The 17,405-nt window shown below is 44.2% G+C and overlaps 2 protein-coding genes across 2 annotated transcripts in view; both read left to right on the top strand.

Annotated features, from left to right (window-relative positions):
- The first annotated feature begins 2,669 nt into the window (after nucleotides 1-2,669).
- On the top strand, nucleotides 2,670-4,226 carry LOC133017621 (transmembrane protein 200C). Its single transcript, XM_061083744.1, has one exon. It carries the CDS (start codon nucleotides 2,670-2,672, stop codon nucleotides 4,224-4,226), a length of 1,557 nt encoding a protein of 518 aa, XP_060939727.1.
- A 3,501-nt stretch (nucleotides 4,227-7,727) lies between these two features.
- epb41l3b (erythrocyte membrane protein band 4.1-like 3b) overlaps nucleotides 7,728-17,405 on the top strand; it is a 44,999-nt gene continuing 35,321 nt past the window's right edge. The window contains exon 1 of the mRNA XM_061083787.1: nucleotides 7,728-7,794. The gene's annotated coding sequence lies outside the window, so the exon portion shown is untranslated. The remainder of the gene's footprint in view (nucleotides 7,795-17,405) is intronic.

Below are 17,405 nucleotides of genomic sequence, written 5' to 3'. Positions count from 1 at the left end.
ATCTGTCAAACACACCATGACGTCTCATCTGTTTAATCTCCACTGGACATGAAGTAACAATAATCGTGAATTCGAGAACATGCCTATTTTAAAAAACGCAGCTAAACTTTTTTTATGTCTGTATGTTGCGTTTATAGATTCGTCGTTTTCCAAGGGATGCAAATCATTGGCGAGGTGCATTATTGGTTTACACAGGCCCTGGCGTTTCTGAGTTGTAGTGTGAGAAATAAAGAAAGCATGGGCTTCGTCAGGCCGGAGCAGAGATGTGTGGATGTTTGTCATCCGTCTGGCGCCGGGTGTGTGTCTTTGTGTGAGAGGGACGCGCGCCTCCGTGGCTCTGGACATTTTCAGGACACCTTCCCAGCTCCGTGCACGATGGTTTCTTGTGTTTGCGTTTTCCAGGGAGAAGTGAAACAGATGGGCTGTAATGTCAACACTCGATTACTCATGCCACATTGCGCGAAGAGAAAAATGCCTGCGCCCCCGCGTTTTAAATCAATCCTCCATCCCTCCCTCTCACTCTCCATCTCCATCCTTCATCCTCCATCCCTCCTCTCCATCTCCATCCTCCATCCCTCCTCTCCAGCTCCATCCTCCATCGCTCCTTTCCCTCTCTATCCTCCATCCCTGCTCTCCAGCTCCTTCTCCATCCTCCATCTCCATCCTCCATCCCTCCTCTCCATCCTCCGTCCCTCCTCTCCCTCTCTATCCTCCATCCCTGCTCTGCAGCTCCTTCTCCATCCCTGCTCTCCATCTCCATCCTCCATCCCTGCTCTCCATCCTCCATCCCTGCTCTCCAGCTCCCTCTCCATCCTCCATCCCTCCTCTCCTTCTCCATCTCGCCTCTCCTCTCCAGCTCCTTCTTCATCCCCTCCTCTCCATCTCCATCCTCCATCCCTGCTCTCCAGCTTCCCGGAGACGAACCCGAGGAGTTGGCGTCTTCCTGCTCAACACCACAGACACAGACACAAGCCGACATGTCCACACCCACTTCTGGTCCACGCCACCGAGGCTTCCTCTCCTCCCAAACGTGAAGAGATGGAGAGAGAGATGGAGAGAGAGAGGTCCGCCTACGCGCTGTCAGTTTTAGCGCAGGTTGACTTGCTCTCACCCGGGAGGCATTGGAGTGGTTATTGGATGTGATATACAGAGAGCGTCGCTATAAACAGCAGCTGAGTTGTTTGCCGAGGCTCAGGTGCACACAGCCAACGTGCTCTGCCTTCCGTGGGAGCTGCTGCGCATAATAACTTGGACCATAAAGGGATTTCACAGGCCTCCGCCATCATTACTTTGTCCACAGCAGCCTCTGGAAAGCTCTTATTAATTGCTGCCCTGACAGGAATTTGTGGAATAAGTTATTCATGAAGCTGAGCCCTAAGTTACACACAATCAGGCGTGATTAGTCAAATTAAATACCTGGTTTCAATCCATGCTGCAGTCTGATGTCTAATTAATCAGCCTTATCCTTTGATTAGCATCCACCACATGTGGCTGAGGGCTCGTCACCAGCGTCTGTAATCATGATGAGTGTTGGTGGCTCTCGTTGCCCTTTGGACCACGGCTTCTCCCGTCATGCAGCACTAACCGGTCTGTGCTGCACAATCGCAAAAGCAGAAACAAATGCAAACATCCCCTCCACCGCAGAGACAAGGTTGGTGTGTAAACAAGTGGCCCAGTGGTTCACGTGTGCCCACAGGACGTGCAGGGACGCTGTCATGTTGAAGCAAGGCGGCGCTGGGTGATGGTGAGGTGGATTCGGGTGGAGGGAGAGTGTTGGAGGTTGGTGGGAGACAAGGGAGGCAGTGGGGGAGGAAGGAGAGTTGAAGGAAGCAAGGGAGAGATACATGCCCGCTGGCCTCCTGTCTGGACACATTACATTTTCATAATCTGAAATAGCACCAGCGGAATAAAGATAGATGGTTCTCTGCTGTCAACTTGGTGATTTGTCTGTGTTTTCACTGACGTGGTCGTATTTATAGATTCTGCAGCAGCCGATGGATGATGTCTGTTGGTTTAGTGTCCAGCTGATGACTAATATTGCATCTGCCTTTGGCTGGATTTGTGCGAAGAAGCAGTGTTTGCTCTACCTGTGGGATAATCTGAGCTACAGGGCTGGATTTACCCTTTGAGTGGATCCTGGGGCAGAAATGAGCCATTGGGGGCCCCCCATTAGGTCTTCACATATTCAGTCCAACTCATTTTGCCTCAGAAACCAAACGTTGGATGATGAAAGCAAAGAAAAATCATCTTTATGTATTTATATTCAACGTTCCTAAAGCTTTATCAGGACTGTGTGTGGGTGTTGTTTGATTCACAACTATAATAAATAACTAGAACATGTAAAAACCCGATTTCGACACCTTAACATTGACATTGCTGTGTTTCAGTGTTAAATATCTCTGAGCAAGTTTGAAATGAATCATAATGCGTCAGCGTACTTGTCTCCGAGGCAACCTGAGGGCTCTGTGGTCCCTGAGGGTTAGTTGCCAGCTTTGCCTGCTTGAATGTATAATAAATCTGGATTACATGTGTAATCTCTTAGTCGAATCAACATTAACTCTGCAGCTGCTTCTATATGCCTTCCGTTTCTGCCTGCCACGTATATCATTAATGCTTAACGCTCTGTCTCCCGCCAGGTTGAGTGACAAGCCTGCTGTCCCATCGCCGCCATGATCGCCACGGGCGGCCTGCTGCGCATGAACCGGCGCCAAGATTCCCTCCGCTCCAAGAACCGAGCGGAAAACAAGCGGAAGCGGAAACCGAAGAAGAAGAAGAACGACGTGGTGGTGGTGAAGGGGAAGCTTAACCTGTGCTCCCCGGCCGGTTTGGTGGCTGCCGTTGGAGTTATGGTTCTCATGGTGGGGATTTCTATGGCCGTACTGGGCTACTGGCCCAGTCAGAACCAGCAGGAGTACCAGGAGCGGCGCAGAATGGGAGTGTACCACAACAACAGGATGAGCTTCTCCAAGAGTCCAGCTGCTGCCTCCAACCTCACCCACGACAAGGCTCCCTCCGTCCGGAACCAGAGCCACGCTAACCGCAGCGCCGCCGAGCCCTCCCCTCACTGTGGCTTCCTCTGTGACTTCCTGAACAATCACCTGTACTCGGACAATCTGAAAGTCTTCGGCCCGCTGGTGATGGGAATCGGCATTTTCCTCTTCATCTGCGCCAATGCAGTCCTCCATGAAAACCGCGACAAGAAAACCAAAGTCATCAACCTGAGGGATATCTACTCCACGGTGATAGATCTGCACAGCATACGGTCGAAGGAGCACCCCCCCCTCAACGGCTTGGTGAACTACACTCAGTCGAGGAGCGCCGAGCCCCCCCCGGCCTCCTTACCTTCCAGTGGGTTGCTCACCCGCAGCTCCTGGCCCTCCACCGGACTTGGTTTCCAGGGGGAGTTGGGAGGCGAGGAGGTGTTCCGACGCCAGTCTCTGGCCGGCCGGCCTCGCAGCTGGTCCAGAGACGTCCAGACCTTCACAGAAACTGTCTACAGCATCTACAAAGACTACAGCAATAGCACCAAGCCGGCGCCACAGCCCCGGCAGTGGGAGACCACCTCCATCGTCACCTCCTCCGTGAACGCTTTCACCCTCCCTGTGATCAAACTGAACAACTGTGAGGTGGAGGAGTCGGAGAGGGCGGAGGCGGGGGGGCACTCAGGAGAAGGGGTCGTCATCGAGGCCGCTGCTGGAAGCATTAGCGCCGAGGGACAGGCCGGCAGCAGCCACACTTACCAGGCCGGCACAGAGGAGAAGGACGCCTCGACCGCAGATCATCCCCCAGCCCGTCACAGCCACGAGGACTTAGCCACGGACACCGCTGACCAGCAGGGGGCGCCGCAACCACAGTGGACACAGCTGTTTCCCCCATCGCCTGTTGCCAGGGCGATGGGGTCGCGGCTGTCGCTCAACTCGCTCACAGATCAGCCCAGGGCCGTGCGACGCTGCAGCATGTCTGTGTCTGTGGGTTGTCAAGGCGACCGCGGCCGGCGCTTCAGCTGCCCTCGGCTGGAGCGCTCCAACAGTAAGGGCTACATCAAACTGACTGATCTGGGGGGCGAGTCCTTCGAAGCCCCCGACACAGACACCTCTTTAGTGGCCATCGAACAGGAAGTAGCAGCGGACTCAGTTGTAGCAGCAGCAGCAGCAGCAGCGGCGGCGGAGGAAGACGCTCAGGGAGAGGACGACCTGGTGACACCCGGCACCTCCGCAGAATACTAGACATCTCTGTTTTCTTTCTTTCGCTGATGAGCCTCTCAAAACTCTTGGATGTCTCGTTCTTTGCTTCGTTGCCTCTTCTCGGATTGCTGACGCGAACCCGGGGCCCCTTCCAGAGGAGAGGACACGTGGAGAGTAAGCAGCTATAAGGACTATTGAAGCATAGCCATGAACACTCAAGAGCAAGGATCTTTACAAAACACCACATCCACAGCTTACAATATTCAGATGTAAAGTTTCTATTTTTTTGCAATGTAGCAAGAGCAATACTAAAGACTTGTAAGAAGATTTAGTAAGAGATTTAGAAAAGAAGAATATGCGACGAGTTTGAACTGTTCTTTTGTAAAACACTAGGCAAACCTTGTAGCTTGTAGAATTGCCAAAAAACTGTCACTGGGACCTTCTGTGCGACATGTTGTACTGCGGCACGGACACGCGCCACGGGACACTACAAAAAACATAGCCTAGGTTTATTTCTCTACATCGTTGTGGTAATATCACAGGAATAAGTGAACTGAATTGAATCTCAGGTAGACGTTTGGTTTAGGACCGGGACCTTGAGGACGAGGTCTTCCCTATTATGTGCACACATGTTTATATGAGACGTTCATGGTTGAATAAACTTGACTGTAACACCTCCTGTCTGCTCTGAAAGGCGTCCTTGTGTGAGATGAGATTAAATGTGGCGATGAAACAGCCTCAAAAGAAGCTTTGTGTGCGTGATTAAGCGTGTGGCGAGGCCAGAGATATAGATTTTGTTTTCCTGCTCCTCAGCAGCTCTACTGGGAAATACTGCAGTGGTATCGATGTTGCATTATCTGAGCTAACTCAACTGAGACCAGTCACCTTTCCTACAGTCTTTAATTAATGGGCTTTTCCATTAAAAAGGGAAATAATTAGCAGTGGCTATTATGTGCTGATTAAGATTGGTGATGAATTAAAGGGAAACTCAATAGACAGGGTTTTTACAAGGTCTCCAGAAGCTTCTTTAACAACCTTATTGCAGCTTTACTCACATTTTTAGTGTTTTTAACTCCAGTAAATAGATATGAGCTAATTGAATGTTTTAATGTTGGTGGAATCAAACACATCCTTCAAAATGTTCCCACGGGTTGCAGCATATCATTCACATCATTTTCATACTCATCATCAACACTATTCAATGAGTCCTATAACCTTTATTTCCAAACTGTCTGACATCACTTTATATAGAAAATCTTGCTATATAAATTTCTATCTTAAAGTCGTCATCTGAACGTGTTCCCTGTGCAGAGGATCCTTGATAGATTTTGAGTGTGGCTATGAAAAATGAAGTGGAATGTATCTGTAGGTATATTTTACATTGTCTGAGTTTTTATATTTAATGCATCTTTTCATGCAGTATTATTGCAATTTTTACTCCTTTTCTATTTTTACTTTGTGTTTATTTAACAGCTGCGTGAGTTCTATTCAATATTGCAGAGAGGCTTTTCTGTTATTTACTGATATTAATTGGATTAACAAATTACTACATACACATGTCAGTGTAATAAAATCCAACTCCAGCCTCCAAAATGATCATAAAATTGAATCAATGCCGCCCCTGAGCAAATTTAATCAAAAACTTACCATCATGACCTTCATGAAGGTGAGATTTATTATCCCAGTTCTGTAGCATTACACTGCAAACATTAGTTTCAGCTCAGTAGAGCAACTTGTAAGTAGCTGAAATTAGCTTCACATAGACAACCTACAACATTAAAAAGCTGTTTATACATCGATAAATATAACCAGAATCTAAAATGATATAAAGTATAACATGAGGATCATTCTGCTGCATTGTGAAGAGCTTTACTCTGGATACATTCAGAGTTTAGTTTCAATATTACCTTAAAAATTATTCTTTTACGGAGGTTATACAGATGCAGTTCTTATTTGAGTGCAATTATCTCCACCAAAAAAGTTATATTTTTCTTTGCTTGTTTGTTAGTTAGCAGGATTATAACAAAAACTACTAAACTGTACTACTTCCATGACATTTTATGGAGGGGAAGGAACATGACCCAAGAAAGAAGCCATTACATGTTTAGTGTGGCTCCAGTTCAAGGTGCAGATCCAATCATTTGTCCAGTCGTGAGACTCATTTGTTTTTCAACATTGTTGTTTATTTCTCAGAGAATAATTCATGGATCTTGGTGGAAGACAGCAGGTTTTTCCAGGGGACTGATATTCATGAGTTTGTGCAATTTGGTGCAGTTTCAAATAACAACCTGGATCTAGTGAATTTAGATGTGGTTACATAAGGGAACTGTTGTACTGTGGTGGAGAGGTGCACTCATGGATTGTTGCAACATTTGTCAACAGCATGTGAAGGATCTTAAAACTTATTTACATTGATTTCCCTAAATCAATTCAATCAAATATTGTTGTATAGCCCAAAGGCGCTTTACACAGTAAAGCTGAGGCCTAACAAATTATAGAGAAACCCAATAGTTCCCACAGCGAGCAAACACTTAGGGGAATGTGGCGGGAAAAAACTTTGAACTAGAAGAAATCGCAATGTTGTCGGCTTCGATTGAGGTGAGCAGATCAAAATGGGGGAGCAGAGAGAGAGAGAGAGAGAGAGAGAGAGAGAGAGAGAGAGAGAGAGAGAGAGAGAGACTAGGAACAGAGAGAGACTAGTAACAGTTGTGACAGATGTGTAAGGGTTAAATAGCTAGAATATAGGACTGAATAAATGTGAATAAAAAGAGAAGAAGGAGAAGAATCGTCATCGCCATCAACATCATCATCATCATCATCATCATCATCATCATCATCATCATCACTATTGTTATAAAACAAAACATGAGAAAATATTAACAGTTATATAAATAGCTGTAATGATGTTATTTATGATAGCAGCTCCAGCTAGCAACAATAACAATCAAAATGTTACTACTAATAATAATTCTTATAATAATAATAATAGTTATTAACAAAAACAAATCATATTTCATCGACACAATTCATCAGTTTTCAGACAAATCACAGAAGCATGTAACGTGGCCCTCTAGTGGTGATTAAATGCACTGCTCTTCCCGTGAGCTGCCACCAGGAGGCGCTGATCCACAGATAGTTGACTTGTTGTCGTGGGTGCGCCCGTTCCCGAGCACTGGGGGGGAGGGGGGCGGAGTTACGGCCGTGCTTCTCCTCCCGCGGGTCTCGAACAGAAGAGCCTCCCACAGGTGTCCGCTCCTTTTCCACCCGGACGAGCCCCACGTCGGGATCCAGCTCCCCGGTGACCAGCAGCTCTCAGCCGGCTCCTCGGACCCCCAGTCCCCGCTCTCAAGGAACCAAGGTACGGTGTGGGGTGGTGTTCAAAACAAACTGCACGTTTATACTGGGACTCTAAACTGGGAATAAAGTGTGTTCTGCACAGTGAGATCCGTCCAGTTGAGTTATTTGAAAATCTGGCAGATGTTTGATTCTCACTCACAGTATGTTTGTATGTGTTTATTAATAATATTAATAATGATAATTTCTCTTTCTGTTGCACCCACCGGTTCTCACTGTGACCTGCTGCTTTACTGGGGACTTGAAATATGAACTGGTGAGTACAAGCTTTCATTCACACAAGTGGGGGAAGTGAAGTTCACACATGGTGAATGAAGTATACCTTTAAGTTTCTCTCAAGGTCACTTAGGGTTGATAAAGTGATCACAGCTCTTAAAAGTTTGCCTTATTTTTCAAATGTATAATAAGCTGGAGCTTTTATAAAAGATATGTATTGTTTTTAAGTTCACCACATATTAAGTTGACTGACAGTTTCTCAGTAAGACTTTGATCTGAAGGCCTTTGAACGTGCTGATTGGGTTCTGTCATGTCTGCAGATCAGCATTTTTCTTAACTCAGTTCTTTGACATGACTGCTGAGCAAGCACACACACACACACACACACACATACACACACTCATGCACAGAGTCATACACGTGCACAGAGTCACACACACACACCTGATCCAAAGTCTGCTGGGCACGGGCGGGCTGATCGGAAATGGGAAGTGCTCTCAGCATGTGTTTCCGCTTAGTCGCTCCCCAAAATAGAGAATGAATCAAAGAAGGAAGAGCTCTTTGTAGTAATACTCTGAAATGATCTGCACATTCACACCAGTTGAGATACTTAAACACTTCCCTGCTTGGTCACTTCTCTAATATCCTAAAGGTCCACTTTGAGTGTGTGATTAAGTTTTATTTAATATTGAGTGTTTTGGACATGTGCTCTTAAGACAGATCATTGCTTTTAATGGCCGATCACACAGTTCAGTAACTTTACCGGGTTTATGAGGTTGAAGGATGAAGGTGAACGTACAGGAGCGGAGAGATAAGGCCGGGCAAAGTCTGGGGGACTTGTCTTGTTCAACGGCTGCTAGTGACATGTACAGTCCTGCAGCTTTTAACTGGACAGAGTTCATTAATGAAGCATTCCCAAGCCGGAGGGGGGGTGTTCTGCTTTCAGACCCTCATATGTGAAATGTACACAATGTGGGTCGTACCATGTCTGCAGGGGAGGTGGTGTTATGTCATCCCATAAGTGACTTATGTAATTTGCAGTTGTCTGCACTGACAGTTGGAAGAAATAACTTGAATTTCTTCAGAGTATATTCAAAACTCTGACAGAGCCGCAAACTTAACCTGCTTTAAATCAAACGTTTGCTTTTCCTCTGCAAATTAAATCTTTACTTCAAATCTTAAACCTTGAATAAGCGATCTTAAAACACACAAATTTGAAAACAGCTTTGAAATATGAAGTTTATTTAACAATCAGTTGTTTATTTAGCATTGTCTTTCATTCGGAGTTGTGTTTTCAGCCATGTGGTGAATTTTAAGTCCAATATTCTGCCTATTTTTGCTCCGTTGTTGGTTTAAATTTTGTGACTTAAGCTGCTGAATGCTTCACTTTGTCCACCAGCTTGTTCCTCACAGTGTCTGCCGGCTGTTTGGGGCTGAGCAGCAATGTTTTTATAGACTTTTTGACTTAGGAAACACACACTGAACCAAAACTGTTTTAGATTTGTCCCGAAAAAAGGTCTGGTTTCATTCTGATCCTGCCTGAGGAAGAGCCCTTAAAGTGGAATTCCATTCAGGAAACTCTATTATTTTCAAACGAGAGGTTTCCCAGACCGGGTCCCACAGCCCAAACACTGGAAGCTACACTGTTCAAGATGTCATAATCCCGTGGCTACAAAATTCAAAATGGAAAGTTGCACTTACAGAGCAGCCAGTCGACAGTAAATTACGTGATACCAACCCCAACATGGGAAAGTGTATTTAAATTTTGTGGGTGACCATGTTTCTTGCCTGGTTTTTCCAAGCCAGGCCGCTGGAGCACAGGAGGGTTGTAATTATGGGAAAGCCAGAGGGGAGTTTCCAAATTCTGACTCCGGGAGGAATGCAGCGTGTCCGAAGTTTGTTTGTTTCATCAGGTGCGGATTCGAAGAAGCGTTTGAGGTCAAAATCGCTGAAAAGGACCTTTTGGCTTCATGCGTTAGAGATGGTCCTGTGTGACCGACCCCTGTGACCTTTGCTCAGAAAGAGAAAACCAGCTCCTCCGTGCAAGTGGCCAGGATTGTTTTCGCATTCCTCAGCAGGAACAGGATGACGTAACAAGGTCAAATCTAATTTCTGTCGCTTCTCCCTCTCCCAACATCTAAGACTTCGAGTCTTAGACTGTTTTCTTCCCCCATTTGATATTACCAGTGATAAACACTATCTCCTATTCATCCCGGGAATTCAAATCAACCTCTACGATCAATATCACGGGTGCCGCGCTGCAGGAGAACACATTACATTACCTGCTGCTCTTTGATGCTGTGCGAGGCAAAATGAAGGATGTGGAGGCGCCTTGTGTGCGAGAGTGGAACAGAAATAAGGGATTAAAGGTTAAAAGAAAGAGTCTGAACATCTCGGCCATTATCACAATTTACTGATAAGACTTGCAAAGGTTAAGAGACACTGAGTTGAGTTATGACATTGCACCCACAACCCACGGTACAAAAGATGCTGGAGCCTTTATAGAACCTCCCCCTGCTAATAATGTCGGCTTTTTAACAGTAAATGGCAAAATAAATATAAGTAATTTTTGTCTTTTTTATTATTTTTGTATTTCAATCACATGCATTCGTTTATTAGAATGCATTATATCATTTTTTGACTGCATTTATTGCGTAATCTGCCGTTTCCTTTGTCAGATTTACATATTAAAATGTGTTGTTTTATTCACCCACCATCTAAAGCTCTCAAATATTAAGTATGTTATCCATATTATCAAACAGAATAATTTAAATTTTGACAATATTGCTTGAAGATTCAAAGTCAAATATACTGTTCATCATTTATTGACAGATTTATTATTGGCTTTAAGTCTTTCAGCTCTAAAATCAATAATTTAAATCAATACAAATGCATTTTCTCATCATGCAAGTGACAGGATCCTAAAAATAACAGCCAAACACCCTTATTTCTCCCTGAGCCACCATTTTTTATTAGATTGTTTGATTGAATAGACATAATTTAAGTTAAACTGTTTTGAAAACTGATCATTTTAAAATAAGCTGGATTCAGCTTCTCAAATGTGACAATTTCCATTGATAATTTTAACTTTTAAATATTTGTTTGGCAATTTTCTAAGCTAACGAGTTCATGATAATAAAACAAAGATAATTTTTTAAGGATAACATTCCAGAGTTACAGCCCTGTATATCATTTTTGCTCTTGAATGTGCCATTCACACATTCACAGTGGCTCCCTACTCATTTTATATTTTTCCTGTAACACTAAGAGCTTCAGTCTACACACATGTTTTTTTAATGTTTTGCCTTGAGCTTCCTTCTCGGTAGTTCAGCCGAAGTGAGCCGAGCTCCACACGTGAGCTCAGTGATCACCAGAGTCTCTCTCGGAGCAGCAGGAGATAACACGTATGACTCAATCTTGCTGAGTGGAAGAGATAAGCTTGTTGGGAGTCCTGTTATCTCCCTCAGTGAGGTCTGATCACTCGGGAGCGGAGTGGAGCCGTCTTTGCCTTATAAAGCTGCGGCTCCTGGGACGGCACCTTGACAGTCACAAGGGTATTTATAGTGGAGAGTCGGGGCTAAGTCTCCAAACTGGGATTCCGTTTGACGGCCCAGTTCAAACGTGTTACTGTGCAGGAACTTTTGTTTGCTGCCAAAATATTCAGACACTTAAGATTATCCAAACTACGCTTCACAGCTTCAGTGTTACTAAATCAACTAAACACAGAAGATGTGAAGCTCGCAAAGCAAACTACATTTTAGTCTCCTGTGTTTTATTTGAGATTTAGGGGATCAAATTAAAGATGAAATCAGAGAAGCTGATTGAAGGTATATCTGTGTCCTGTTGATGTAAAAAGAAAAAGAGATATAATCCAATATCTTTTTAACTATGTCGCCAAAATCAATTAAGCAATATCACTACCTCATCTCCACCACTTCATAAACACGGCTGCCTGGACACAAGGCTATTTTAAATCACCCTCCCCTTAGCTGAAATATCGATATCCATAGAAAGCTCTAAAAGGGAAGAGTGATTCTTTTTTTCTTTTCAGCCACATGTCCGTGTCCTTGTCTGCAATCACTTGAAGGGCACAATCATTACCTCGCCGCTTTCCAAAGGTTAGAAATACAGGCTGCATTTATGATTCCTCAAGATAAGATGTGCTCACTGCAAGCAAAAAATTATAATAAAAAACGAAAAAGGAGTGTTCATCGCCATTTTGGCTCAAATTTGTCTTTTCACGTTTATCTTTACACCCTTGGCTTCACATAAAAGGAGCCAGAGTTGGAAACACAGACGTGTGACACAGGACATGTGATCATGGTGGGGTGTTGATTTGGGAGATTCGGCCCAGTTTGGGTAATAAGAATCAAGCTTGTATGTTCGCTGGCCTGCAGCCTTTTGGGAGTGAGGGTATTTACAGCTGAGTAGACTGCAGATTGGACAGCGGGGGGGAATAGCAGCTTTGGTCAGTCAGAGGCGAAGTGCCTGGATCCAGCAACAGGCAACTCAACTCCTGTGCAATTTCTTTTTTCTCCTTTTAAGTCATTTGTGAAATGCTTTGCACCTAATGTGAATAATCAGGCGTGTGTGAATTATTCACTGTTTTGTGTCTTTTACTGGTGTTAAGGCCTTTTTAAATGTGCCAATTATAAATGTCTATATACTCATTATTCTTTGTAACAAGCCCATGGAAATGCCCTGACTACCAAGGCTCTGTGTGTGAAAACAAAATTGAAATTTAGACAATGGCAGGGAATGTACGTCAGGACTTGATTTGCTTAAATTGAATCACGTAGCTGATTTACTTTGTATTGAAAGGAGCATGTTCCAGTGTAATTATGTATTAATGAAGTGGCAGCTTGCTTGTTCTGACCTGAGCACTCAAGAGTTTAGATTTCTGTAATGAGGTCCACTCTGCAAATACACATTTTCATACACAATTAATATTAGAGAGAAAGCGTCTGTTTGCATAGAATTATTCAGCTAATTGCTATGCAAGCAGAAGATCTGATGAATGTATTTCAAGCTTTAAATCATATCAGATAATAATAATAAGATAGTGGAAATGGTGCCGGTTGTTCCCTGGTTGTGCGGCTACTTGCTTAAAATGCGAGTGAACGCAGTGGACTCGGGGTTAATGGAGTTCAAGGTCGAGACTTGGGAGCAGAGGAGCTGCACAGGAAGTAAGTGTCTGTACGCAGCAGAAAAAAGTGAAGAGTTAAGCAGCCACATAAGCAAAGTGGAGTCCAGAGATCACATGTTGTCTGTCTCGTGTGGTTTTAATCATTCTGCCGACGCAGGGCTGTTCCCCTGAGGAGTCATAGATCTGAACTCTCACTCACCTGCATGTCACTGAACCAACAGAGAGAGAAAACTCAGAGACGGAAAGAAACTCAGGATATCGCCGTAGAAGTTTGGGCCTGATATTGTATTTCCCTTTAAAGCATCAATAATCTGTTTTTCCATTTCATCTAAACCTTCCATTTGTGAAACACAGATGTAAAAATTACTTCCTCTGACATGAAGCATTTTTCTTAATAGGGCTGGAATGCTCAACGTACAGTATTATATTAACTTACAAGGACAAACAGAACGTTATGTCAAAATTCAATTCCCTGTACGTAGTATGCCAGCACAAAGTGTGTGTGTGTTGTGTTCCGTGGCACAGTCACACTTTTCCAATCGACATGATGACTCTTCTTGGAATTGAATGTGATTTTCAAGGAATTGAACCTCGGCCCGCTTATAATAGAAAGAGTTTTGATTTATTAACGTTTACAGCAAATGTCTGATGGTTTTGTGAAAGCTCCGTCAGCACGGACAATACCGCTGCTTTCATCTGCTGACAAAACCAAAACATTCAATCTGTCAGTGGATATAGAACTGAAGGCAGCAGCTTGGCAGGTGGTTACAGGAGCCAACAGAACATCAGAGGAACTACACTAGAGTTAAATGAGACAGACTGAAAACACTAGTCAACATCAAGCCTACATTTATATGTGTGTTCTTCTGTTTTTCACAGTAGAGGACGTATGGGGCACCTGGCTAAATAAGGGACCTTGGGGGGGGCTAACATCCAAGCAACCGAAAACCCCCTCTCAATAATTCAAACTATTCTTATATTATTAAAATAATAAACAGGGTACAAACACATCACAGACTCACATTTAGCCGTTCTAGTCTTCAACCGAAACTCTCTGATCCTGAAGCTTTTGGCAGGAAGCTTGTAAAAGGCGTCTCACCGGGGGGGGTTTTCGCCCGTGGTGTCATCGTTGTACAGAAGCGATGATAGACTTTAAGGGGAATTCCCTGCTTTGTTGTGATGCCCCTGCTGTTAATTGGCAGGATTACGCAAAAAACTAACCAACCAATCTTCATTCAATTTTATGGAAGGGTGGGGTGTGACCCAAAAAAAGAACCAGATAGATTAAGGCGTGGATCCGCAGGGGGGAGGATTGCTCTGGATGTCAATGAAACATTTATAAGCGTGTGAAGTTTGGTTCAGCTTGATTGGATTTAAAGAGAATGTTGTGGTACCTTGTGGAATGTGCTCTACTGAGAAGCATTTTTGCTCCCTGGTGGTTAAAATGGCATAATGCAGCTTCAAAGGCAAATTTATGCATCATACGCTTTTGTTTTCTGCCCTAATTAATATTATACATAATTCAGTGGCCATTAAAATCAGGTACAGTATTTATGTCCTAACTTAATCTCTGCAGAAGTCGGATAATTATATCCCCAAAAAATGGAATCATAAATCACAGCTTCATTGTAATTTGCTATTTTTAACACTGAAGGCACGTAAGAATTTGTATTCCCTGTGAAGACGAGTCATTATGTAACCTCTCATTTTCCAATTTAAGATTGTTTCCTGCATCACAGCCGCAGTCACCCCCCCGCTGGCCAGACAGGCCCGATGAGCAATGTCTGGGACGACCAGTCGGGTCAGGACAACACTGTGCCAGACTCCACCTTCTCTAAATGCAGATAACCATTGTTTGTCCGAGTGGAGACCAGACATCCCAGTTATTTGTAACTGTGTGTTGTAAAATGTTGTGGTGATGCACTGGTTTGTCAGTACAATTAAGTTCTCCTGCTTTGAGAGCAAGAAATGAAGGAGGAAGTGAAAGACGTGAGTCTGGAGAAATGAGAGAAGGAATGCGATTTGAACGGCTGACATCACTGAATCATTTAAGTTGTTGATTGTGAAATCGTCACAGCCATTGAACTTTTATCGTTGGACTTTTTATTGTTAAGGGAGCTATCACATTCAGGCTCAGGATGACGGTGCATTAAGTTATTACAGTGTCTGAGATCACTCTGAAGGAAGTATCCGATATTATTTCTCCTCCTTGCATTGGAGGTTACAGGAATATTTAGTTACATGTGTTGTCAGGCCTTTGTGGGTTTGTGTTTAAGAATTTTGATTTGCAAGTACAACAGCTCTTATTGTAATGTGGCTTATATATGTCCTCAGTGTAAAACCTCCATTGTTGTGGCCAGTGAGCTTGTTTTACGAGTTGTGTTACAATTAGCTAGAGGCTGAATGAGGAGCCAGCTGTCTGGCTGCTGCACATAAGAGCTGCACTGTGTGTTATTACATTTACTCGCTATTATCTGAAAGCCAGGCCTCCCATGTCCCTGCCACTATTTAGGGAATTTATGTTCGACTCGCAGCAGAAAAAAAACAAGTAGTAAGACGTCATGTGCGTAACCTTATCTTTATATTTGCGGACTTCTACAGTGTCGGCATGTCGTTTCCTACTCGAGCATGAAAGCAATTAGATGAAATAAAAGTGAAACGGGTGACCGAGTCGGGTCAAGTTCCCACTGGGAGGCGGGAGGCAAAACCCCACAGATCCCCAGAGGGAGAAACCCAGACACTAATTATAAACCGGCTTTTATGTCTGTGTTTGTGCACTGAAGAACATACGAACTGTGCTTATTATTAACTTGGTTTAATATGGCCTGGATTGTGTTTTTTTAATTTTATTTCAGGAAGTAGGATATCCTGTAGCCACGGAAGTTGTTTTCAGATCTTTTTCTTATGTTGGAGCAGTAATTCTACGATTCAACAATTATAAGTCAAATCTCCGCCAATTAGTTCATTTTGTTCCCCCTGTTGGTTAATTGGAAAGAATAATTAAGGCTTGTGGATTCTTTTAAAACTGTTTTATGATTAATTAATCATTTAGCTTGTCAGACCTCTTACTTTTATTTAAGTTAAGTTTAGTAAAGCACTTTGTTTCTATGCAAGTACAGAACTACGTGTACTTTGTGACATTCCATCGCTTATTCAGTTTCTTTTAATCACATTTTGCTTTAAATAGAAATGACTCCCTGAGTGAAACAACACACTGTGTGTCTGTAATTGCTGTGTGTGTGTGTTTTTCTGATGGTGAAGTGTGTGTGTATGTTTGTGTATTAGTCTTTGTGTAACTGGTGGTGTGTGTGTGTGTCTGTATTTGATGGTGAGGTGTGTGTGTTTGTGTGCTTGATGGTGTGTGTGTGTGTGTGTGTGTGTCTGTCTGTGTGTCTGTATCTGATGCTGAGGTTTGTGTGTGTGTTTGTGTTCGTGTGCTTGATGGTGTGTGTGTGTGTGTGTGTGTGTGTGTGTGTGTGAGTGAGTGTGCAACTGCCCCTGCTGTCCTCATCTCCCACAATTCTTCAGTGTCAGTAGTGGTGAAGTGTGTGTTTGTGTATTAGTCTGTGTGTTACTGGAAGTTAGGTGTGTGTGTGTGTGTGTGTGTGTGTGTGTGTGTGTGTGTATCTGATGGTGAAGTGTGTGTGTTTGTGTGCTTGATGGTGTGTGTGTCTGTCTGATGTGTGTGTGTGTGTGTGTGTGTTTGTGTGTGTGTGTGTCTGACTGCAACTGCCCCTGCTGTCCTGATCTGTGTGTATCTGATGGTGAGGTTTGTGTGTGTGTGTTTGTGTGCTTGATGGTGTGTGTGTCAGTCTGTGTGTGTGTCTGACTGCAACTGCCCCTGCTGTCCTGATCTGTGTGTATCTGATGGTGAGGTTTGTGTGTGTGTGTGTTTGTGTGCTTGATGGTGTGTGTGTCAGTCTGTGTGTGTGTGTGTGTGTGTGTGTGTCTGACGACAACTGCCCCTGCTGTCCTGATCTCCCACAATTCTTCAGTGTCAGTAGTGGTGGAGTGTGATAGGCTGGCGGAGCAGCGGAGGGGGGAACTGCTGCAGAGTAGCACCGCTGTCAGGAAGCAGCAGCCCGCTAAACAACTCGCAGAACCAGCCGAGCAACGACGGCTCTTCCCGGTAACGAACCTCCTCTTTGTTTCTACTGCTGTGTCCCTCTCGCTTGTTGACTCCTCATCTGTCTTTAGCACCGGATGTCTGGCACGGGTCTCTTGTCTCGGGTTAGCCTCGTTTAGCCTCGTTTGACCACAGCCGAGACGGTGACAGCGTCATCGACGTTAGAATCCGCTCCGGCTGTTCCCAGTCAGGCTGTTCCCAACAGTGGACGTGGCTCCTCCGAGGGTCTCCGAGTCCCGCTGGTTGTCGTGTTGCAGTGTGTGTCTGTCTGTGTGTGTGTTTGTGTGTAAAAGACACAACGAGACGACGTGTTGGAAGCTAGAAGTGAAAAAGCAGCTAGCGTGTATTTTCAAATGAATAACGTGTGTGTGTGCGTGGG

This window comes from Limanda limanda, chromosome 13 (genome assembly GCF_963576545.1).
Source record: "Limanda limanda chromosome 13, fLimLim1.1, whole genome shotgun sequence".
NCBI lineage: Eukaryota > Metazoa > Chordata > Actinopteri > Pleuronectiformes > Pleuronectidae > Limanda > Limanda limanda.
The sequence above is the reverse complement of the archived record's forward strand: the minus strand, read 5'-3'. Positions and strand labels throughout refer to the sequence as shown.

Bases quoted from the DNA above. Each gene is read 5' to 3' on its own strand.
- LOC133017621 (XM_061083744.1), top strand. From the start codon at position 2,670: ATGATCGCCACGGGCGGCCTGCTGCGCATGAACCGGCGCCAAGATTCC.